Below are 21,580 nucleotides of genomic sequence, written 5' to 3'. Positions count from 1 at the left end.
TATTTCATGACGAACAAACTTGCCGATGCGAAGCATAAATTCAATTCAGTGAGCCAAAAGCCACATTTCATCCTTCTCACGTAAGTGCAGCCAGCGTTTTCAGTCGCGTGCAGCTAGGACCCCCATACTTAATTCAGGAACCTGTGCTGAAATTGTATAAATAGAAAAAAAAAATCGGTATCGCCTTTTGGCAAAGCTTTCGGGGGCGAAAATCAGTCTTTTGCGTGAACAAAAATAAAAGTGAACCAGTCGACGAAACAGAATTTCTAATTCCCCACCGGTTGAGTTTAAGCTGACTGAATGCCCTACTATTACGCTTGTGCAAATTGATTATCTTTACGTAATGTTGCAACGGGTTCTGGGCACATGCGCTGTGAAGGACAGCGATTCTTTACGTCCTATAATGAAAGTTGTATTAACGGGAAGAATGCGAATGAATAAGGGAAACGAATCACGCTTGTCGTTGCACGGACGACGTGTTCCTTTTGCACCCTTGTTTGATTCGGGTTTGTGTCTGCAGTTCATGCCGATGCACCCTAGTTAGAGTAAGTTTGAAATACTCTTAAACTGAACAGGAGTGGCGGGTCACTCCATTTAAAACACCCGGAAAAACACCAACAGCACCCACGCCAACAAGAACAAAAATTACACATCACAAGCATAAAAAAAAAAAGGATTCGTTAAAATATAGGGGAATTAACAGTTGCGTATTTTAACCTATTCTGCGACTAGATAAAGAAAACCGTGAAAGCTGCTGACAGGGACGGCACTGCAGGTAAAATGCAATGAAATTATGACGACAGTCGTGACAGGTCGTCAGGAATTAGTTTGTGATTTGAAGTTCTGAATTATTCGTAAAGAAATGTTAATCAGCTTAGATCGCGAACGCTATGTAAAGAAGCTCATCAACAGGTCACCTCAAGCAGCTAATTTAGGAGAGTGATTTTCGAGCATCTCCACTTGAACGCAATTAAGGAAGTAAAACGGAAGCTGCGCGCAACACTTTTTATCACACAAACACAAAGGAAAATTTTTTACTAGAAATGCTGGTACACAGCCCCCGCCGTGAAGAACAAAAAGAGAGATGGAATCGTATTTTTCTTCGAAAGAATTAAAAAAAAAATGAACGAAGTCACTTATGGCGCAGCTAACAAAATAGAGTCCATAGTGCTAGCGCTGAAGCGCTTTGCCCAGTCAAATTACCATGGGTTTGATCCCCGGAATGATTGTAATGTACGCCATCTGCAGTACTCCCCAAAAATGAAGCCCTTGATCCGTGCAAAGCACTGCGCTCATACGCCGCTGCAAGCGAAAACAGAAGCTAAAAATTACGCAAGGAAGCTGGCAGTACTGCAAGAATGTTATGAATATGTAAAGCCACGCCAATCTTTCTTTTTTTTTCCCCCCCGCTTCGTAGCTCGCGGTAGTAGTCCGGCATAACTTCGAGATGTTCAGCATCAAAACCAGGTGCTTAGAAAAGTTTACCCGGCGATGAAGACGTGGGATTAGAAGAGCCGGAGAAAAGCAAATTTCGTTATGCTCATCGTCCGTACGGGTTTCAGCGTGCCAAGAATTATTATTATTATTATTTTTTTTGTGCGCAGCCTCTCGAAGGACTCCTTCGTGCGAGTTACTTCGCGATGCAGAAACTGCGTATGCACTGACGCACGCGAGCACTGAGGAGCAAGCCCTGCGCAAAGCGAGGAAATAAACGAGTAGCACATTTTTTTTCCCTCAGGAACCTCGCAGCGCTTGAGTTATGGTGGGGAGAGTGATTTATGGAACTCCCCATACAAAGTCATATTTAGTTATTCAGTGATGGCACACTAATAAACTGAATGTTCACGTTAAGTCTATTGACGAGTCTGGTGCCACACATGTAGCTTGCTAATTCTATACTAGCACGTGTATACGTTTTGTACAGGTTACGTCGGCGACCCCATGGTGCATGTTTCCGACGCGTGGCGCTGCCCAGAGTTGCTGCATTCATTAATTATGTCACGCGATAGCCGCGGTTTTATCCCGACCGATGTGCGCATATCCATATAGGGAATCCACTCTATCCGGCAGCCATACAGTGCTCGTTTCGGCTAAGATTCAAGCTCAGTTAAATAAATTGAACATAGGCTCCCGGTTAAAAGAAGCTTCAAGTTAAACGAAAAGTCCACACAGAAGACTGAGTATGCATGTATATAGTCAGTCAACAAAATGTCTGAATATAAAAGGGAGTATTAGCGGTGGTGCGCAGAAACACACAAGCCAATAAGAATAACCAGCAATAGGGGCATGGTAGCCGACGTGCTGCGAGTCATCACGTCTTACCACGCACGAAGAAATCCGTGACTGTGTACCTTGTTTTACAATGCGCCACTGCAAGCTTCCAAAGCCCTGCACGGTATTAGCGAGACACTGCGTATATACCTCGACGTTAATGAAGCAAACGGTTTTCCACTCCTCCGCCGCTTCGGGGTGAGTGAGAGCTGACGGTTAATGCTTTGTGCTTTCTTTATTTTTTTTTAGCGCACCAGCTGGATCAAGAAAGAAATAAAGTGGGCTAAAAATCTTTGAAGGTAACACTCCTGTTACCGCAGCGCTACTCTTACGGCATAAGTAAAAAAAGAGACAATATCGCAATTTCAATTGTTAATAATTACGGCGTCGGTGATTATTTGTGTGTGATTACATTACCAAGTGCAGAGGTCACAACCATTTAGTAGGTGGAGAAATCTTGCACCAGTGAATGAGGACTGCGCACGTGTGCTCGAGCGACGCGTGAACTTAACAGTCTCGGATTGCTTAGTCTATTTGTACGTGCAATGCTAATTTTGTATCATCTTTTGCTCCATCGTGTTGCTGTCTGTCAAATGTCGGTGGTCGCTTTCAAGCCCATTTCCGAGGCTTAATTTTTATCTACTGCACACAACATCATTGTCTTCTGATGTCGAAAATAGAATTGAATACATATTGTTCGGTTTGTGGCTTGTACATACGACAAGTGAGCTCTCCGTTGCTATCTTTATTAATTTCATTGTCAAAATTTATTTATTCATTCATTTAGAATTATGATATAGCCGGGGTACTTTCTACGTCAATCTCAGAACAGAACAGAAACAGGCACTCACGTTTTCAGCGACCGAGGACTGCAGCGAAACCTTGACGTCAGGTCGCTGAACGAAGCGGACGACGAACAGCTGCTCCGTGCTAATGCAGCATATCCTCAACTGCGAAAGAAACGCAAAAGCGAGACTTGAAGGCGAGGTAACGCTTTCTTTCTTTTTTTTTTTTTCTTTTATTTCACCCGCCACAGGCTTGGTTTAAAACAGGTGCGCGTCTCCTAATTGAGATTCCAGATAACTGGTCGAAGGGATCATGATTTTTTGTTAGGCCGCAGTAAGACAAGAACGTAACGTAGCCACTTAACAACAGATGTCCCTCCTGGAAAATTTCTCGTCTTCTAGCTGAGACCGCAGATCGATGACAGGCCATAGAAAATACGACTAAAGACGAGTAATCACTTATGTGACTAATTCATTTTGGATAATTACCAAATTAAATATAACCCCAATTTCCCAGTTTGCCAAAATCTGTGACACTTTGTATAGCGGTTATGACTTTGAAAAACAGAGGACTCGTGTTTGAATCCCGTGATGTAACTCGTGTTTGAGTCACATAACGCTTTTCTTTGTCGTTGTTTTTCTTCATTCTTTTGGTTTTCATGCATTCAAATGCCGAAAGAAGACCCTTTACACCTTCGAGAAAATAAATTAGTTTAGTGAGTGCGCAGAGTTCGGAAAATCCGGCGCTTGATCAGCTAACGCTGTAGCTTCCACAACGAGCTATAGGCGCAGATTGCGCCTGAGCGAAAGTGAGGACGTCGAACCGCGGAACTCAGTTCCCTTAGGAGCCTTTCCCAGCTTGCCGGAGTAAGGCGGTGGAAGTTCGTTTAGCAGTTTGAGCACGTTCGTCTTAGCCCGACGAGCGGCTCCCTAGGGGCAGCCAATCCGTGGGAACACACGAGACTTGCCTTTCCGTTAAGCTTTTCAACGAGGAGGTTGTACCGGTGGACAGTCCTTTCCGGGTCGTCGGTCTTCTTGACTTTGATCACCAAAATCAGTCGCTCGCAGGTGATTCCAGTCGTGATTGTCTGGAGCAAGAAAGGACACAACACGCAGATCCAATGTCACGCCGACGAGGAAATCGCTATAGCAGAAATAGCACTAGTAGCGTATGCTAGGAAGTCACTGCGAACTGAACCTTCCAAAAGAAAATATCTGTTCATGCGCTTAGGAACAGAAAATGCGATATTTCTAATGCCTATTGAAATGTAACGTATCTACCGAACTCCAGCGGCAAATAAACCGCGATAAATGTCAACCGGAATGCAGCTGCCGGCAATAAATTGAAAATAAAGATGCGATATTTGTTCAAGTTGCGTTCCGATTTATGTATATAAGAAGCTCCATCATGGAAAAATGCAATGCTACTCGCTGTCAGTATTTAGCGGTAGACCAAAGGTGAGCACAGTAGAAGTGGACACGCCTTGTGAACTCGCCGGTTACAATTCGTAAATTGCAATATGTGCCGTAAAGTAATTAGATAAAACTCAATTAATAAATATTATTTAATACGATTGGGCATTTCGATTTCTCGTGCAAGTAATGTCCGCCTCTTTGAGTAATTCAGCTCAAGGACTAGAATTGCGCTATCTGCCACAAAGAAGTTTCAAACAGTTTTCCAATCTTTGCAAATGAAAAATTGGTATATATATATAAATAAATATAACGATGGTTAATATATGCGCTTTAAAGCGTGCGTATTTTTGTGTGGTACTATACATACTAAAGTAATAAGGGTACTAAACTACACACATACTTTATGCGTACCCGGAACCTGCGAAGGACTTTCAATAATACGATAATAGTAGTTTATAATCCCTACATTTCGACATTGATGGTCATAATTATATTTTTACGCAACTCAAATATTTCTGCTGCAAACGAAACTTCATTTAAAAAAAAAAAAAACTAGCGTAGCTTGCACTGTAGGCGCAATGCTAAAGAGACAGCGGAGCTAATGGGCACCTAGCTAGTCCTAGCTTTTGGGCTAAGCTAAGCACTACCAATCTAAGCACTACGAAGCCATCCCCAGGATTTCCCGGAATTTATTGATTATTGATCGATTATCGATTAGCTATTAATTTGCTATCGATTGGATATCAATGACTGACTAAGCTTAAGTAGTCCCACGCATACTAAGCTAGACTTAGCTTCGCTAGTTCACAGGGGTATGTGCCATTGCGCTTGGACCCTTTCTGCGCTACCGCCAGGATCGGCCCACATTTTTTGTGGACGACCAACAGAATACCGGCCGGCTTAAACAGCTCCGCTATTAAAAATGAAAACAATGCTGACGAGCACGTAATCCCAAAGCGTTCAGCACGTTCGCGTTTTCAATAATGGTTCCTATCTTGTCTCTTCGACATGTCTTACGAAACATAGCCTTTTTTTTTTCTAACTCATGAATGAAAGGCCGGAAGGACTGCTTCACCAAATGAAATTCCCTTGCTGTTTTCTTCACCACTGCGAGGTCCTTCCGATCAAAAAGTGCCCAGTATACTTCACTGTATTATCAGCCCGCGCACACCCCACATCTTATGCTTACATTGCGCTCCTATGACGAAAAAAAAATGCCTCATTATAGAGGCATCGGCTTAGAAGAGCTTATTAGCAGCAAACTAGCACCACTGTAGGTCGGTGCTTTGGTAGCACCAAGCTTAATAGTCTTCGCCAAGAGGCTGACTTCGTAACACGTACCTAATGAGCGCTCTTGCGAAGATAGGTTCAACTGTCGATACGGAGGAATAATTGGAGAAACTGAAGCACGGCCGCACTTCCTCCAATTTCCCTCATGTCTATTGATTCTTCGCATTCGGCCTCTTTGTTTTGGAACTGATCGATTCTGTTGTCTATCGTGCCAAAAAAAAAAAAAAAAGAATGTATATATATACCGTTTCTAATCAGTCTGCACGCCTTATTATATATTCATGAAAAATAATTATGTGGTAACCCCCCCTCCTCCTCCCACCCACCCATTACACTCCGCGCTGACAGTTATATTAGTTCAAAAAATATTAAATAAATTTCGAATAGGAATGGCAGATTCGAGGGATTGATATCTGTCAATTTGTGCGAATGTTTGATTACTTTCGAATATATGATGAATAATACGATTATTGGAGCGTACTATGGGAAAGAGCCAATGCATATGTTCCACTGTCCACTATGGGTTCCCGAGCCAACAAGTAAATTTGTTGACCTTCCATATTTTGCTAGTCTAGTTGAACGGACTCCAAATAACACTGCCTGCATTGAAGTAAATAAACCTAGTTACGTTTCCATGTTTCCTTTCTTTTTTTTCTACATCTAAAGCAAAGAAAAATAAATATGCTGCGTTTGATTTCATATTCAAAGCACGTACATTTTGAATATTCGCGTTCGATTCTATTCGAAAACTTCACCCGTCAAACAGGCATGCTAATAAGGAAATAGTCGGCAGCACCTAGCAAGGCATACTCACAAGACTCTCTTTTGACTCCAGCACGACGTGGGCATCGTGTAGCTTCGGCTTTGTGCTGTCGGGATGAATGCTTTCGAACTCTACCACGATGTTGTTCTGCAAAAAAAAAAAAGGAAAACCTTGAATAGCGTTCCCAGCACAAGCAGGCGATACCAGTATGGTACAGTTTTGCTATACATGGATCACTCTAGAATGAGAAACCAAGTTCTATCAAAATTTGCTGCACATTGTCCGCTTTTACAAGTTATGCAATGAACTTCTACACATGTTGCATTTCGAAGACAAATCTTGTGAAAATTGAGCTCTATTCTTGGCAGCATACTAAAGTTTCAGAACCGCATTTCTTTAGCAACATTGTTTACAAAGCTAAAAATATGCGCTTTGTTAATAATTATTCAACCTTTAGCTTATCGCCAGCCCAGAATAATAAAGCTCTTATCAGCTGCCATTTCCTACGCCAACCGTGGTTCACACAGCATAACATCTTTTGCTTCGTATTCTACGAACCCTCATCTCCTATACCTAAATAAAAGAAAATATATCCCACTAAATTACCTACTATGCATAATTACATAACAAAACATTACTTTTCTACGACGTGTATCTGTGGGCGGAACGCGGGAAAAGGCGCTAAGTTTGCACCAGCGCCCCTAACGAACGTGGGATTAAAAATGACACCTCCTTCTCGAAAGTGCTTACGCAACTATGCAAATCAGCGTCGCGAGCTTTCCATGCCATCGTTCGCGAGCGATAATGAGCTCTGAAAACTCATTCGGGAAATTGAGGGCATCACAGCGGAGCCACGGAGGCAGCGTGTCAAGCGCCCTTCAAAGCTTAAAAAGTATGCAAACAAGGAGCACGACAGGTAAGCCACGCACTGTAGCGCCCCGTCGTGTCCGCGACAAAATGCGTGCGAAAGATGTCAACGCTTCCAAAAAATAAAATACAGAAAATGGGGGCGGGGAATAACGTGTTGAATATAAGCGTGACAGGGAGGCTCTAGAAAGGCAAGGACAGTAAGCACGCTCTCGTTTAGCTCGCAATGTTATTTTTTGCATGGCTCGACGGGCGTTGGGTTACAAAGCTGGCGCGCCAGTGGACTCAAGACTACTGCCAGTCACGCAGATGCAAGACGCCTCCAAAGCCTAAACGAGACAACCTGTCGACGAGGTGCTTGTGTTTCGTTCGACCGACCAAACAGCAGGTTTGTTTAAAGCGCGGGGAAGGGCCCGGTGGGGGAGGGAGAACAGGCGTAGCAGATGTCGGCAAAGCGTCAAGACCGATTGCCGTACGACACAGAAAATTGAAAGGAAACGCCTCTTGTTCTGGCGTGATGAACGAGGTGACACCGTTTCTATGACTCCCCATGGCGTTCACACACTTCACGTCTTCGAAGCTTTTAACTGAGAAACGTTTGACAAGTCGGCGTAACAGAAGACGGCTACGTTATTCACGGCGGTGACCTAGCACGTTCTGCACGCGCTTTTCAAAGGAAATGTTTCGCGAGAGGAAAAACAAAATGAACGAAAAGACCCTGTCAAGCGAAACTGGTTGCAATAATCGGATCTGATCATTCCTATAAGGGGTCCCAGTTTTCGATAGCCTCTCTTACAAGTTCCTTCTTTTTATGATCCCCCGGTTATTTGGGGGATCAATGGTTATTCATATTGTCCACCTTTGAGGGATCGCTGCAACCCTTTCTTAAATCAACCTTGTCTTCTCTTGTCTCGAACTTGAATCTTTTATTATCGACGTGGCAGTCTCGTTTCTCCCATTATAAGGTAATATCGTCTCACTGTTCCCTTGAAATGTCTGGCTTCACTTACTCCAGTTTCCACCATCATTGTGATACTGTCCACGTTCTACGCCCGATCTAAGATAATCAAATAATCGCGCTGGGGTGTAGTCACGAGCAATAAAGTTTTAAATCTCTTGCTCGCTGATGCCTTCACGCACTTGCACGTTCGCAATGTTTCCACAGACGTTTGCATTTTTCTCCTTAGGCTCCTTTGTCGAAATGATGGCCCACATCCTCCTCCAGTCTGGCGCATTCGCTTCCTGCGACCATGAAACATTTCTTTCCTGGCGCACTACGTAATTCATTAATTTTCCTAAGACGGTCGCGGGTCATCAATTGACAAACTGTCGAGTTTCTCTCGTCTCCGCTGCTGAATTATATATGCGAAGAATATCGGAGGGAAACCGCAAATGTCGGACGACCTGCACTTGCCTCGAGCGCCAGCGCCTGCGAGCTTCTGACGAAGAAAGGTGTATCGCAAGAAAAAAAAAAAAAAGTGTCCCACAGCTGCTTTCAGCGCGCTGCCCTTTCTTTCGAGTACACAGTACAGGGCTCACGAACGACCATCTGAACGTGCTTAATTATGCAAGACGCGATGCGTTACTGCTCGCGGCACTTCTAAGGTTCTGTGACACCGCGCGTCGACAAGTGCGCAAAGAGAAGCGACGCAACACACGGACAGCTTGTCACGAAGGGCGCGGCGGTGCTTCGCGGACTCGTTTCGTGACCACGTCGTCGACAACGGCGGGCGGCACAACACACGGCGTGGCAGGGTTATTGAATATTACCGCTTGGGAGAGCGCGCTCTGAACAGCGTAGCCCGCGCATGCCGACAGTGGTGACACCTGTCGGTGCTCCATTTGTTGCTGTTGCTGGTTTCCTTCAAAGACAAGTTGTCAGCTGTGACCCTTTTGCCTACAGGAGGGATCCTGATGCGCGTGTAGTGCAACGGCAAAAAAAAAAAAAAAAGAAAAAGAAGAAGAAGAAGGAAAAACAGAGCGCTTCTACTGTCAAAGCACGGGGAATATCAGCTATAACGATCGAACAAGGTTGTCACCAGCGATCAGAAAGGTTTTCATTGGAGTAACAGTGCAAGCTGTCAAGAGTACTAAATTTTGATGTTTCAGTTAATAAGCAACAATCGGAGTAAAGAGGCGAGCTATGTAATATTAGCAGGGCAGCGGCTGGTGTGTCAACTTTCGCAAGCTTCCGCGAGTACCCAGATTCCCGGACGCGGCGTCAAGATTCCGCACGCAAAGGGCAGCACGTGACTAGTATACGTAAAAGCACGCAGAGGAAATCGCCAAGTTGCGCTCATAAGTTTAGTAGCATGCTCTTCCCATTCGGACATTTTCATATTTTACCCAGAAATAAAAGCTCCATTTCATCGTTTCCATTTTAGCCCCTCGTTTTTCTTAAAGCGTTCGTCGATTGCCGCATGTTTCCTTCCGCCATCGAGTAATCTACTGATTCGGCATGTGATGCAAACGCTGCGCGCGGATCGACTCTTTTGATTAAAAACACGGAATAGCCACGGCTATGTTCCGGAATCTGGACGATACTGTGAAGGGCGCTAAAGACAACAGCACGCAGGTAGACGACACGACCGCTGAACTAGCCGCTAAGAGACGTCACAGATCACTTAATCAGTATGTTACCATATTCTTACTATAGTACACGTTGATTATTGTGGTTCCGAACTGAATTAATTCCACCTTTCGTTCGGAATTATTCTCGTCCTTCTGTTTGTTGTACGTGAACTGAATTAATTCCACCTTTCGTTCGGAATTATTCTCGTTCTTCCGTTTGTTGTACGTGATTAGGCGGCTATGGCGCTCTGCTGCTAGCCACACGGTCACGGGTTCGAAGCCTTTCGCCGCTGCCCATTGCGCATTTCGATGTGAGACGAATAAAAAGGCTGCCGATGTACTGAGCTTCCGGAGCACGTTGAAAAAAAAAGGCCACGTGGTTGGATCGGTCTGAGGCCTTCCACTGCGGCGTCTCAGGTGCAGTTTTATGCTGTTTCAATCAATCAATCAATCAATGAATCAATCAATGAATGAACCAATCAATCAATCGATTAATCAATCGATTAATCAATCAATTACTCAATCAATCAGATATATGTATTCCAAGTCGTTCTATATATTTCTCAGCTGCAGCGAAACCGCTTGGTTGCCAGTCAGACCACTTCAGTTAAAACCAGTCGCTTCCCCTTATTTGAGGACCGTGCTGCATACAGTGTGTGTGATAACATATAGGGTAACCCATGACCTCAGAAAGCTTTGTAAGAGCCCGCCGTGCGTGTACACAACCGTATAGAGCACGCATGGTTTATCACCGAACCGCTTCTGTTCATACACAGCTCAACGAAAGATATCAGAGTTTTTTAGATACATTTTTTCCCTTACCCTCCCGACGACGATGCGCCCAGTGCTTAGGGAAACTTGTTTGCTTTTACTGCGCTCATAATTTAGTATATACATATTCCTGGTTACGTTCGCTATATTATTCGGCGCTACGCTTATTCACAGTATCAAATTATTTTGTGCACAAGTCACTTCACAACCTCACCAGCGCGGTCATCTGATCTGCTGTGACGACTGGGGAAGTCGGCATTCCAGAATGATCAGTGTGGTAAGCAGTTGTTCGCCAAGATCAGTTAGAACAGACGCGAAAGAACGTATCCGCACGCTGTAACGAGGACAGCCTCCTCCGAACAGCACTGGCCGTTTACGACATTACAGGCGAGCGGCGTTGTTGGACCAACAGGTGAACGGTTTCCCAGTACCACACAAGCTGCAAAGCGGAGGCATTGTACGACAACAAGCACGGTGCGTTTCCGTGTCGCTTTCACCGTAGCCGCAAATAAACTGACAAGGCTTCACAAAAGCTGAGCCTGCTGGTCGATGCATGAATCGATCAGTGCGTGCGGAGAACCGAGGGTTCAACGGGCAGGATAAATATTTTTACGTGCTCAATCGATGGAGCAAGAAGGCTTTAAGTACGTGCAAAGTGTTAAATGACAGCTTGCGGGAAGGAGAAAAATACAGAAAAGTACCAGAAAAGTACGAGATGTATATTATGCGCACACGAAAATGTAAGCGGAGACAAAGCACAAAACTGATTTAGGGCCGTTTATTCGTTTTTTTTATTCTTTTTTTTTTCGGCTTTGGAACATAAATAAAGCCTCTATACGTAGCTATACAATAAGTTCTCAAATTCAGAAGCTCAAGATCCTTGCAGCACTGTCAAGCTCCAGTATATAGTCTTCTTATTTATACACAAAATCCATGACAGTCTGATTCGAACGCTAAGTAATTTAGTACTAGAACATCGTAACAGCGCAGGAAAAAGAGAGAAAATAAAAAGACGCTAAGTATTTACGACCGAAAAAAAAAAAAGAAAACATACCGTGGACATCATCAGTTATCGTAATCGTTACGGGGCTTCGTAGCCTACTCCAGTTAGGAATATAAACCAATTCCCTCGGAATATTTCAAGTTTAAAGCGTGGCGAAGGATAAACAGAAAATACGGATATCGCGTTCTCAGAGACATTTCGCGTGTGTGTGCGAAGATGCGGTTGCGAAAATCGGTCCGATAATCTCTCGTTTGCAGTTGAGTTCCGGCAGCCATATATATATGGGGAAAACCGCCGCTTTTGGAAAACAACCATGTCAGGTCAAGCGACGTGACTGCGACCGCTTCCGACCCCTTCTGCCGTGAATAAAAGCTTTCGCTCCGCAAACGGAACTTAGCTGGAATATTTCGCCACCGAAGCGATGGTTTTATTACGTATTTGCGCCCGCCGAAGAAAGCGAATCCCACGCACACGACAACTATCGAAAATCGAAAAAATAGCTTCTCATCCCACAGTGTTCCTATTTATGAATAATCATGCACCAACACGCTTGTATAGAAGAAAAAAATGATAACCCGAAGTAATTATTCGCAAATATATGTATATAGATACGTCGGTAGACATGTTTTTTTTTTTTTTTCGTGAAAAATGCACAGGAGTGCTTAAAGAAAAAATGTGGTTGATCCCTCTTATATAGGAATCGGTATAGAACACGAAAGTGAAACGTGTCTTCACAGAAGTAGTGTAATGTTTATTACACATTGATATATAATGTCTATTGGTGTTTTGTGGCTAAAGCGCCCTTAGGCGTTGATGCACCCACGCTGACGCCTGGTGGCACGTCTCCTCCATCACGACTACCAACGTCGATGACCATGAGCAACCGTCGTGCATATGGAAGCTGCACTACGCTGCACACGCTAGCACAACGCGAAAGACGAAGCACGTAACTGACACACTAATACAACGCGCAAGACAAAGCACGTAACTGAATCGTCACCGAGTCAAATCAGCGCGTACAGCGCGTCGTAATTGCAGCCTCCGCGATCAACTTCAGAAACATTTTCAGAGCTAATTGCGGAGGCCATGCTCCGCTGTGCTGAGTACGGTGAACGCCACCTAAGTGGCGTTGGTAGTGCTTCTTGATGCCAGCGTCCCTTCGAATGCTGGCATCGAGGCGTCGTAGCGCTGAGACCACCGAAGCGTTCACTGTCGGTGCGCGTTAGTGTCATAATGCAGTACTTCTCTTTTCTGCTCGTAGGCGGCGGCACCACCCCGAGCAAGAGCGCGGGTACACGGAGGAGTGTTAGATATATAAGGCGCGTCTGTGTAGCTCTGTGCAAATGCGTTTGTGGCGCAATGGGTTAAACGCTCGGCGATTTATCGTCGCGGACCGAGAGGTCGTGGGTTCGATTTCCAAGTTTTGCATGTTTGTGGAACTTTTTCTTCTGGTTTCTTTCTTTGTATTATGTTCTGTGACGTATTTCCGTGACGGAAATACGTCAGTGAAGTCTTGGTGGACCCCGGCATAAAACACTTTCGTGTTAAAAACAAAGTAAAAAGGAATTAGAGAACTTTTTTCCCCCAGTTTTTCAAAAGGCCGGCTTATTTTTAGACATCGGAGTTACGATTACAGCGGGGAACAGCCAGAAGAGAGCCAGCGCTGGAGGTAGTCGTGCGTGAGGCTTAAATGGTCGAATGTTAAAGAAAGCTGCAGCGTCGGTGTATACTGTATACAGGCACGCTCATCACAGCATTCACAGTGCGGCCGATCGATTAGCGGACGGGAAAATAACGTGGAGTCCGTCAGACGGCCATTTCAAAGCTCCTAAAGACATTTGAGACTACTTTAACTAGACCCTTAATTACTCCTCACGCAGAGCTCGAGGAATTCATTAGGCAAGCCTGCACGTTTTCGTCTGTATGCAGTCTTACCCGTGTGTTTTCGCTAGCTAAGGTTCTCCCTCTAACGGTTTTGCACAGTCGTGAGAAAGGATAGCGCGGCCAAGAAAAGCGATTTCAATAACTCTAGCAGCGAACTTATCAGAATTGTATCACGAGAACACAATACTACAGAAATCACACATTTACTTAAGTAACCATGCATGCCTTCACGCAACGACAGTAAGCGAAACTTCGAACATTCAAATGTGCGCGAAACTGTGCTCTGTCTATATCGTCTCTCTCTCTCTTGTCATCCCTATACCACCTTCCCCCAGAGCAGGGTAGCAAACGGGACGTGAGTCTTGTTAACCTCCCTGCCTTTCCTCTCTTACATTTCTCTATTTATGACTATAATGTGTGTCAAATAACTGGTTTAGTGTTTTATTTGGATGTAGTTGGCTACATTGGGTATTTTGTCATCTTCTTTTTGACAAACTATGCATTTTTTAGTTATTAAAGAATAATAATATCAGGGAAAAGAACTTGACGAGTGTTGAAATTTGACCTTGTTGGTAAGATATATATCGATAGACCGGGACAAGCAAGTGTGTGTCCCTGGGTTCCCTTAACATGCAACCAAAGGAAAGGACACGATCACTTTCGCATTCCGTACCCATTATTCCGTAACCCGCACGATTCGCGCGGGCCGCCTATAGACGTTTTCACGAGGGCGCTTCCGACGGTCTGGCGTGGAGAGTATGTGTCAGTGTTGCCTGTTCGGTCTGGACTGTGAGCTTGCCTTGTGCTTGCATTGCGGAGTGGTAGCTTTCCTTCGATGTTTCCGTTTATTTTTGTCACGAATGACTTACGCTCGTAAATAATGGCATATATACTCATCAAAAGGCTACAGGCCAGCACTGTGCAGTTTATGGGTGCACAAACAACCAGCGGAAAATAACGATTTTGAGGAGTATAGTGTGTCCACAACACAGCACTCCGCGAGACCACTGCCGATGTGATATGTTAACGTTTTGCCGGTTTCCTGCATCACCTGAGGACTTGGCATTTCAGTCTAATGTGAACCAATGCACACATCAGTAAAATAACGCATTTTGGTAAACTTTTTTCGGCACATGTCCCAATAGGTTGCGAGAATTGTCAGCTCTTCGATGCAATATTTTCTCGTATGTAGTAGCAGAGGCTACATTTGTTATTCTTTCAAACACGACTTCATTCCACTGCCTAATACGGGGGCCACACGGCGCACTTTTTATCGTGATCGAGGCCGATCTGGGTCGAATTTCTTGGTCGCGATTGGCTTCTTTGCTCAATCTGCGGAAGGGAGCCAATCGCGGTCGAACATTCTGATCCAGATCGGTCTCGATCGCTATCAAAATGACCGTGTGACACCGGTATAACACAAATTGAAGCACTCTGCGAGAGAACTAGTCGGTAAATACACTTCGCAACGATCTGGAAAAATCGTGTCCTATGGAAGATGTATGCAGACCCTGTGTCCACCAAAACATTGTCTCTGCGTTCACACGCACCCTGCGCGGCCCTGCCCATAAAGTTAATAATTTCAACAGTGTGGTGCTGCATCGAGCTCACCCATCTTTGAGCGTTGTCTATGTGCTTGGGCAGCAAGAGAATGCAAAAACGAACGTGTCAACCTCATCAGCGCGGCCTAGCGCCAGTGCTAGAGTTCGGGAACCGTAATGCGCTAACTGTGCATGGAGTAGAAACGCGCTAAATGAGCCCGCGCAAGTTAGAACGTAAAAAATGGTATTCGCATGGGTACGCGCGGACAATAGCATCATACTTTCAAGAATAACAGGAACGAAAAAAATAAATTATTCGCACAGTCGATCAAGTGAAATACTTACGTGCGTGCAGTGACCGCTTCGCTGACCACTAAGCGCTTTTCACTCACGGTCAGTAGTGGTTTGCAGTCATACGCATATGTATTTATTCGACAATTGTCAAGAGTTGAGATTACTTTATTATGAACATTGCACAGAAACTAGAGAAAGAGCAGAGATGGCCCTAACGCTGCAATATTATTGGCGTATTTCGCTTCAGAGATAGCTAGCGCACACGAACAATTCTTTCCGTACGCGATATCTTCAATACAAACTTCGCGCACGATCTACGTTAAGGTTCACCGTGAGCGAAGCTTGTTCCAAATTGAGACATTCGAAAGAAAAGCCATTCCAGGTAAACAAACGTAAAAAATAGCTAAACAAATATATCTTTATAACAAGTCATGTTATATTCCCTATTGGGATTGACAGTATGTATAAATAAATAACTACTAAATACTAAAAATAAAAATATAGCACCTGGGCTGTATCAGTTGCGCTGGCATCTGTGATCACTATCACGCGTCGGTTCGCTGCAGGTACCACGCTGCTCGATCGCCACGCTTATGCTTTGACATTTGGTTATAAGCACCCTGCATTGCACCAGATCCAATAAATTTTGCATGATTGAGCTGTTCAGTTGCGTCGGAAGCGTATGGAGTAACCACCGCATATCTACCAACCACTGACACGCGTCGTCGGGCCGCCGGCGCCTGGTTCTAAGCATTGCCCGACACCTACGTACGCGCCTGCTTTCGCTAAATGAGGCAACCCTCAACCGCGAAACCTAATGGTGATCAGATTCAATCGACGATACGGTCACATGTGTCCAGAAATAACAATGAAATATACCGCTGATTAGCACGCCAGGTCTCGACGAAGCAGACGCGGCTGCCGCCGCTACCGACGACGAAACACCACATCCACTGGCTGGGCTTGCTGGTGCCATGGCACACCACACTGAGCGCTCACGCGAGCACGTGAAACATGTAACAAGTCAAGCCGCACAAGACAAGCGAAACGGAAGAAAACAATCGAAATAATGCACGGCGAAGATCACACAACCGAAGTGCGGCCGGCCTGCTCTCGCAAGGCGCACAGTCCAAAATGGTGGCATAACATGTTCTGACGCTAGACGTCGCCCGCGTCGGCAAATGGCGCTGCTCAAACGTCGGTTTGTGAAAAGGTCTATAGCTCGTGCTCTGCAGCCCAACGCCATAGCCGCGGCGGGTATACGTGCGTGGAGAAGACCCTGTGCGGTTGACTACCCGCCACCCTAATTTCAACGTACGTTATCTAATAAATTTCAAGCATCGGCGGCCGGAGGATGAAGCTACCGTCGGCTAATGAACTAATTAAATATACAAGGCCATCCGCGTAAGCTTGCATGGAAATGGCTCCTCATTACACGGTGCCCGCAGAGGTGACGATACGCGCGTTAAACTTTGCACTGCACAGCCAGAGCGAACCAGACAGGGACAAAGAAAGGAGACACACACGCACCACTGCCACCACAGCCAGTGAGAAATCCTTACGACGCGACGCTCGTTATACGGGAGGACAGCGGACCGATCGAAAACATGCTCACGGAAAGAATAGAAAGGACGGTACAAACGCTGACTGGAGTAACTTCTTCCGCGCGCCTCTGACCACGCGATCAGCGCGATATTTAATAACGATGTTTTGGCAATAACCTTTTATTGCATGTCGGCACTTGGCCCGTGTTTTCTGTCCATTGCGAACTTAGTCGCCCCTTTTCCGAGTAACGATGAATGGACAACAAAGTAGTACAACCATCGCGCTTATAAAAACATTTTTATCATCATCATCGAGCTGCGGCGTGTTCTTGAAGACACGGCGCGCACGGTGAGCGCATATTCCATTCAGCCGGCACACGCCGCGATTGGCGCGATTCGATTCGCGCCAGCCCGTGCCCTTAGCTTTCCCGCACACGTCCTTGCTCTGCAGCGCATTACAATAGCCGGCGTCGGCGACGCACGGAGCCGCTGCGCCGGCCAGGCGGCGCCCTGCTGTCGCGGCGGGTCCGCCACACGGGTTTCCGGGTTTGCCAGCGGCGCCCCCATCGATTACCGAGAGCAAGGAAAGTGAGCGCACTGTCGCCGACCAGTCGCACCGGCACTGCATTTCCCTTTCCGCCCAATTTTCCCCTTCCCATGCTTTCCGGCAGTGCACCACGCTGCATTAAACGCCAGTGCGGAAAGGCACCCTTCGTTACTTTGCGATGGGGCCTTTTAGCGAAGTGAACACGCCGGATCGTTCACGGTAGTCGCAACTGGGACTTAATAGTTGCCAGGGCGCAATGATCCAGATCTTACTAATGTGTTAGTAGTTCTTATCGACATACGCCATCACAACGGTATAGTTAGATGTAACACGGTAACATATCGTGAAATTAACTCATAGTTCTGCTTCATTTCTCTTTATTGCCGATTTAGACATCTACACTCAGTGACCTCATAAAGCAAAACAACAACCTGAACAAAAGAACACAGCTTCAATGTCTTTTTGCTTCCTTTACCAGTGACCTTCCTTTTTAAAATGTTTGCGAAAAAGTTGTCGCATGTTTCACCTGGAAGGCGAAGCATCAATTGCGATAGCAAATTTGTAGAGAGCTATACGTAGTAATGATATTAGCTTTATCAGCTGTATAAACTTGGACATGCAGCAGCACCGGCAACACGCAGAACTGTTGTCGACGCCGTCGGCGTTTTGCCCGCGTTCGCTCAAAATGCGTGCGGCGTTGGTGACTGTTGCCGGAGCCTCTGATATAAATAGGCACTTGGTGCCGCAGCTAAACGTCGCCTCCCTTCCCCCCCCCCCCCCCCCCCCCCACGGCCTTTTGTGCGTCAAAAGAAGGCGCGTTTGCTCTACATATATGGTGATTGTAAAGGAGGAAAGAGACGCCTACTTCTGCAGCCCTTAAGCGAGCACGGCGCAGAACGCGCGTTTGTTCTTCGCCGTGCGTTCACTCCCCGTGAGAGGCGCGCCCCTCGCGACCTTTCACTCGCACATACAGCGTTCGGCGCTCGGCGACGATTTCACCTCCATTGACCTCATACGGAACCTCACGGCGACGGCGACGGCGACGCCGACGGCAGAAATCTCCTTTTGAGTGTCCATATAATTGCTATCGCAATAATAATGAAGAATGCGCCTTCATCATGGGCGATGCCGGATGCTCTTAGATCGCCTGTTGTTTTCTCCATTTAACTTGACGTCAAAAGTTGGCATTAAATAAACGGAGACAGAAACATCTGCGACGTCCCGTTTCATTCGGCGCCGACTGTATAAATAAATAAAATGAGTGGATCACGGCCAACTTTCATATTCGAACGTCGATGCTGCCGGTTTAACCTTTCGCCTTTTTGTAGCTTAGCAGATGGTTCTTTCTTTCTTTCTTTTTTTCCCTTTTTTTCCCCCAGAAAGCGTAGTAAGTGTTGTAAATAGCTGTAAAGCTTATTTTACAAATACGTAACAGCCCAACCTGCAACGTGCGTAAAATAGTGAAACCATTCACTGCAACAGCTACTGAAATGCGTTTAACGAAAAAGATTGGTTATCAGCCGTTCAACTTAATGGACTACACCTAACGCTGAGAGCCGGCCAGCTTCTTTCTAAGAAATAATCGGTGCGCATGGGCTCGTCGTAGGTGGCTCGCTAAAGTACGAATCTGAATTCGCTACATGGATCTTCAGCTCATCATTTTCTTCTAGATTTTTCTCTCATTCATTAACCTCTGTATGGTGTGCGTTCCTTTTGATCACCCATACTATAGTGCCTAGAATATTCTAGGCGCTATAACCATACTAAAGCTAAAGCTGTTCTGCAGGCTATGAGGCTCGCCTTAGTGCATGTACCATGATTCATTTTGACCATGTTGGGTGAATTCATTAAAGTCGACGTAAACCTAGTAGACGAGCCCTGTTTCGCGAAAACCCTTCAATATATGTATAAGATGTCGGGTTTCCTTTAACAGATATCACCATATGAACAGCAAGGTTCTGGAAAGTCGACAGCGCACCGACACCAACCAACGGCACTTGCTCTGCAGAAAAAAAATCCCAGAGTGAAGTCTTGAAAATGTAAGCTCGCTGACACGCAAGCTCCACGCTATTTCTTGCAGCGCTTACAAGGCACATAATGAGGCTTATGATGCACGAAAATACAGCGTATAGAGCGGGACATACGGAGCGGACTAATGAAGCGCTGATTATCAACCGCGTTGTTTTTTGTGCACGAGACAATACACAGAAATACTGTGAAAGCTGATACTGTAAAGCTGCTCTTCGAGCATAAAAGCCGCGCGCTAAAGTGAGCTCGCATTAGCACATTTATGTTGACAACGCAGTTTCCTGTACATAAAGTTCACAGCAGTTCCTAACGAGCATACAACAGACCTCGTGGTGGCGTTGTCAATGCCTGTTTCTGTAAAGTACAGATTTTTATTTTGTTGTCTTTCTTTCTTTTAGATCGATTTGCTTTACCAGATATCTGTCTATCCTGATCCACTGCGACAAATGCGCCAACCACAAACGCAACTTCTGCTTCGGCCAACAGGTTTCCTTGAGAGCGGTCGCCCAATTTCCTGTCCCCACACAAACGCGCTTCTCGAAGCCCACGTATTTTCCTCTCTTCGAAGTATAGCACCGTTCCCGGAGGGGAAAAAAAAAATATCGCCACAGCAATATGAGACCCCGTTGTCCGGGCGCTATATATATTTTATCGTACGTCCGCACGCCAGTCCCCGTGTCGCCAGAGCACAGTACCTGCCACTGTTCATTCTTACTGCGTAAGAGTCCCATGTCAGCGACACAGCCCAATTCACGAGCACTTCAGCCAGTCTTACTCTGTGCTAATAATAATAATAATAATAATAATAATAATAATAATAATAATAATAATAATAATAATAATAATAATAATAATAATAATAATAATAATAATAATAAAAACATGCAGTGTTGTGGAAGGTAGTACGAGAGGACGACGTGGTAGGTATTACTGCAGAGAATTGTAAGTTCGCTGTGTCGAAGGTTTATTTAGTTTTCTTTTTCGCATAGTGACTGAACAACTAGTGACTGTTGTAGTAACGGGTACTGTCACTGGACGTTTGCGTGATGCCGGTGCACCTCGTTCTACCGATGCATATTGTATAGCAGGCTACGCCTCAGTTATGTCACGTTCTGTTCATCCATTTTTCCTTCCTGCATTTGTTTGTTTGTTTCTTTCTTTCTTTTGTGACATTTTATTTTTGATGATCGGGATAGTCGGCACTTCGTTGGCCAATTTTATCGAAATCTCGTCATTTAATGAACAACAACAAAAGCGAGAAAGTTCCCGCAAATTTTGCTTTAATTAACTGTTGCCTTCTTAAACGCAATGCTATATATATAGTCAACATCTCAATACTCTTCTGTGGGCTATGAGGCTTGCCGTAGTGTCTTCACACTTGTACAGCACTCTCCACGCTGGTGCACCAACGTTTTTAGTGCTTATCTGCTGCCGTGAAGGTTATGCAATTGACAAATCGCCATCCCCGAACTTCAAGCAAGCGTAATGACACCGGAGCGCATTCATAATCGTTAGATTTCATGTTTAAGACTCACTTATGACCATAACGCTCCACCGTGAATACCTTAAAAAAGACGGCGCGCTTCTTGCAGGGTCTTGTGTTTCTGGACATCAAACAACGCGTAAACGCCTGTACATACCCCAGAGAGCGCACCGATGTTTTGTGTCGTTTGACTAAGCTAAGACCGAGTGAAGGTTACACAACGTTGCACAGTTTTAGCGCGGCGAACAGACTCTACCTTTCCGCGCGGTCCAATTTCGAGAGTCGTGTCTCTTGTACTGCGGAGGACGTCGTCTCCGAAGCGTCCCCGCGTCTATATACGATATGTCCCCCACTGCGCAGCCACTCCGATCTGTTCCGGCCATCATCTCATGTCTCGTGGCTGTCCGCGCATTTATCTTCTCCCTACATGTCACCGTCCGCACACTGTCGAGACATGGTACGGCACTCTCGCCGTGAAGTATGCTCGTACGCGGCCCCAAGCCATCATTGCGGGTAGCCCGG

General features: G+C 45.5%; 2 protein-coding genes across 2 annotated transcripts in view; one reads left to right on the top strand and one right to left on the bottom strand.

The window, feature by feature from the left end:
• Positions 1-8,607, bottom strand: part of LOC119456789 (uncharacterized) — a 72,940-nt gene extending 64,333 nt beyond the window's left edge. The window contains exons 1-4 of the mRNA XM_037718606.1: positions 8,533-8,607; positions 6,577-6,747; positions 4,025-4,144; positions 3,123-3,221 (exon numbers count right to left, since the gene is read on the bottom strand). Coding sequence (XP_037574534.1) covers positions 3,123-3,221; positions 4,025-4,144; positions 6,577-6,747; positions 8,533-8,607 — 465 coding nt within the window. The remainder of the gene's footprint in view (positions 1-3,122; positions 3,222-4,024; positions 4,145-6,576; positions 6,748-8,532) is intronic.
• A 593-nt stretch (positions 8,608-9,200) lies between these two features.
• Positions 9,201-21,580, top strand: part of LOC119456788 (serine-rich adhesin for platelets) — an 88,335-nt gene continuing 75,955 nt past the window's right edge. Inside the window, exon 1 of the mRNA XM_049669076.1 lies at positions 9,201-9,325. Within this exon, the coding sequence (XP_049525033.1) occupies positions 9,201-9,325 (125 nt within the window). The remainder of the gene's footprint in view (positions 9,326-21,580) is intronic.

Source organism: Dermacentor silvarum, chromosome 6 (genome assembly GCF_013339745.2).
Source record: "Dermacentor silvarum isolate Dsil-2018 chromosome 6, BIME_Dsil_1.4, whole genome shotgun sequence".
NCBI lineage: Eukaryota > Metazoa > Arthropoda > Arachnida > Ixodida > Ixodidae > Dermacentor > Dermacentor silvarum.
This window is presented reverse-complemented; position numbering and strand designations above follow the sequence as displayed.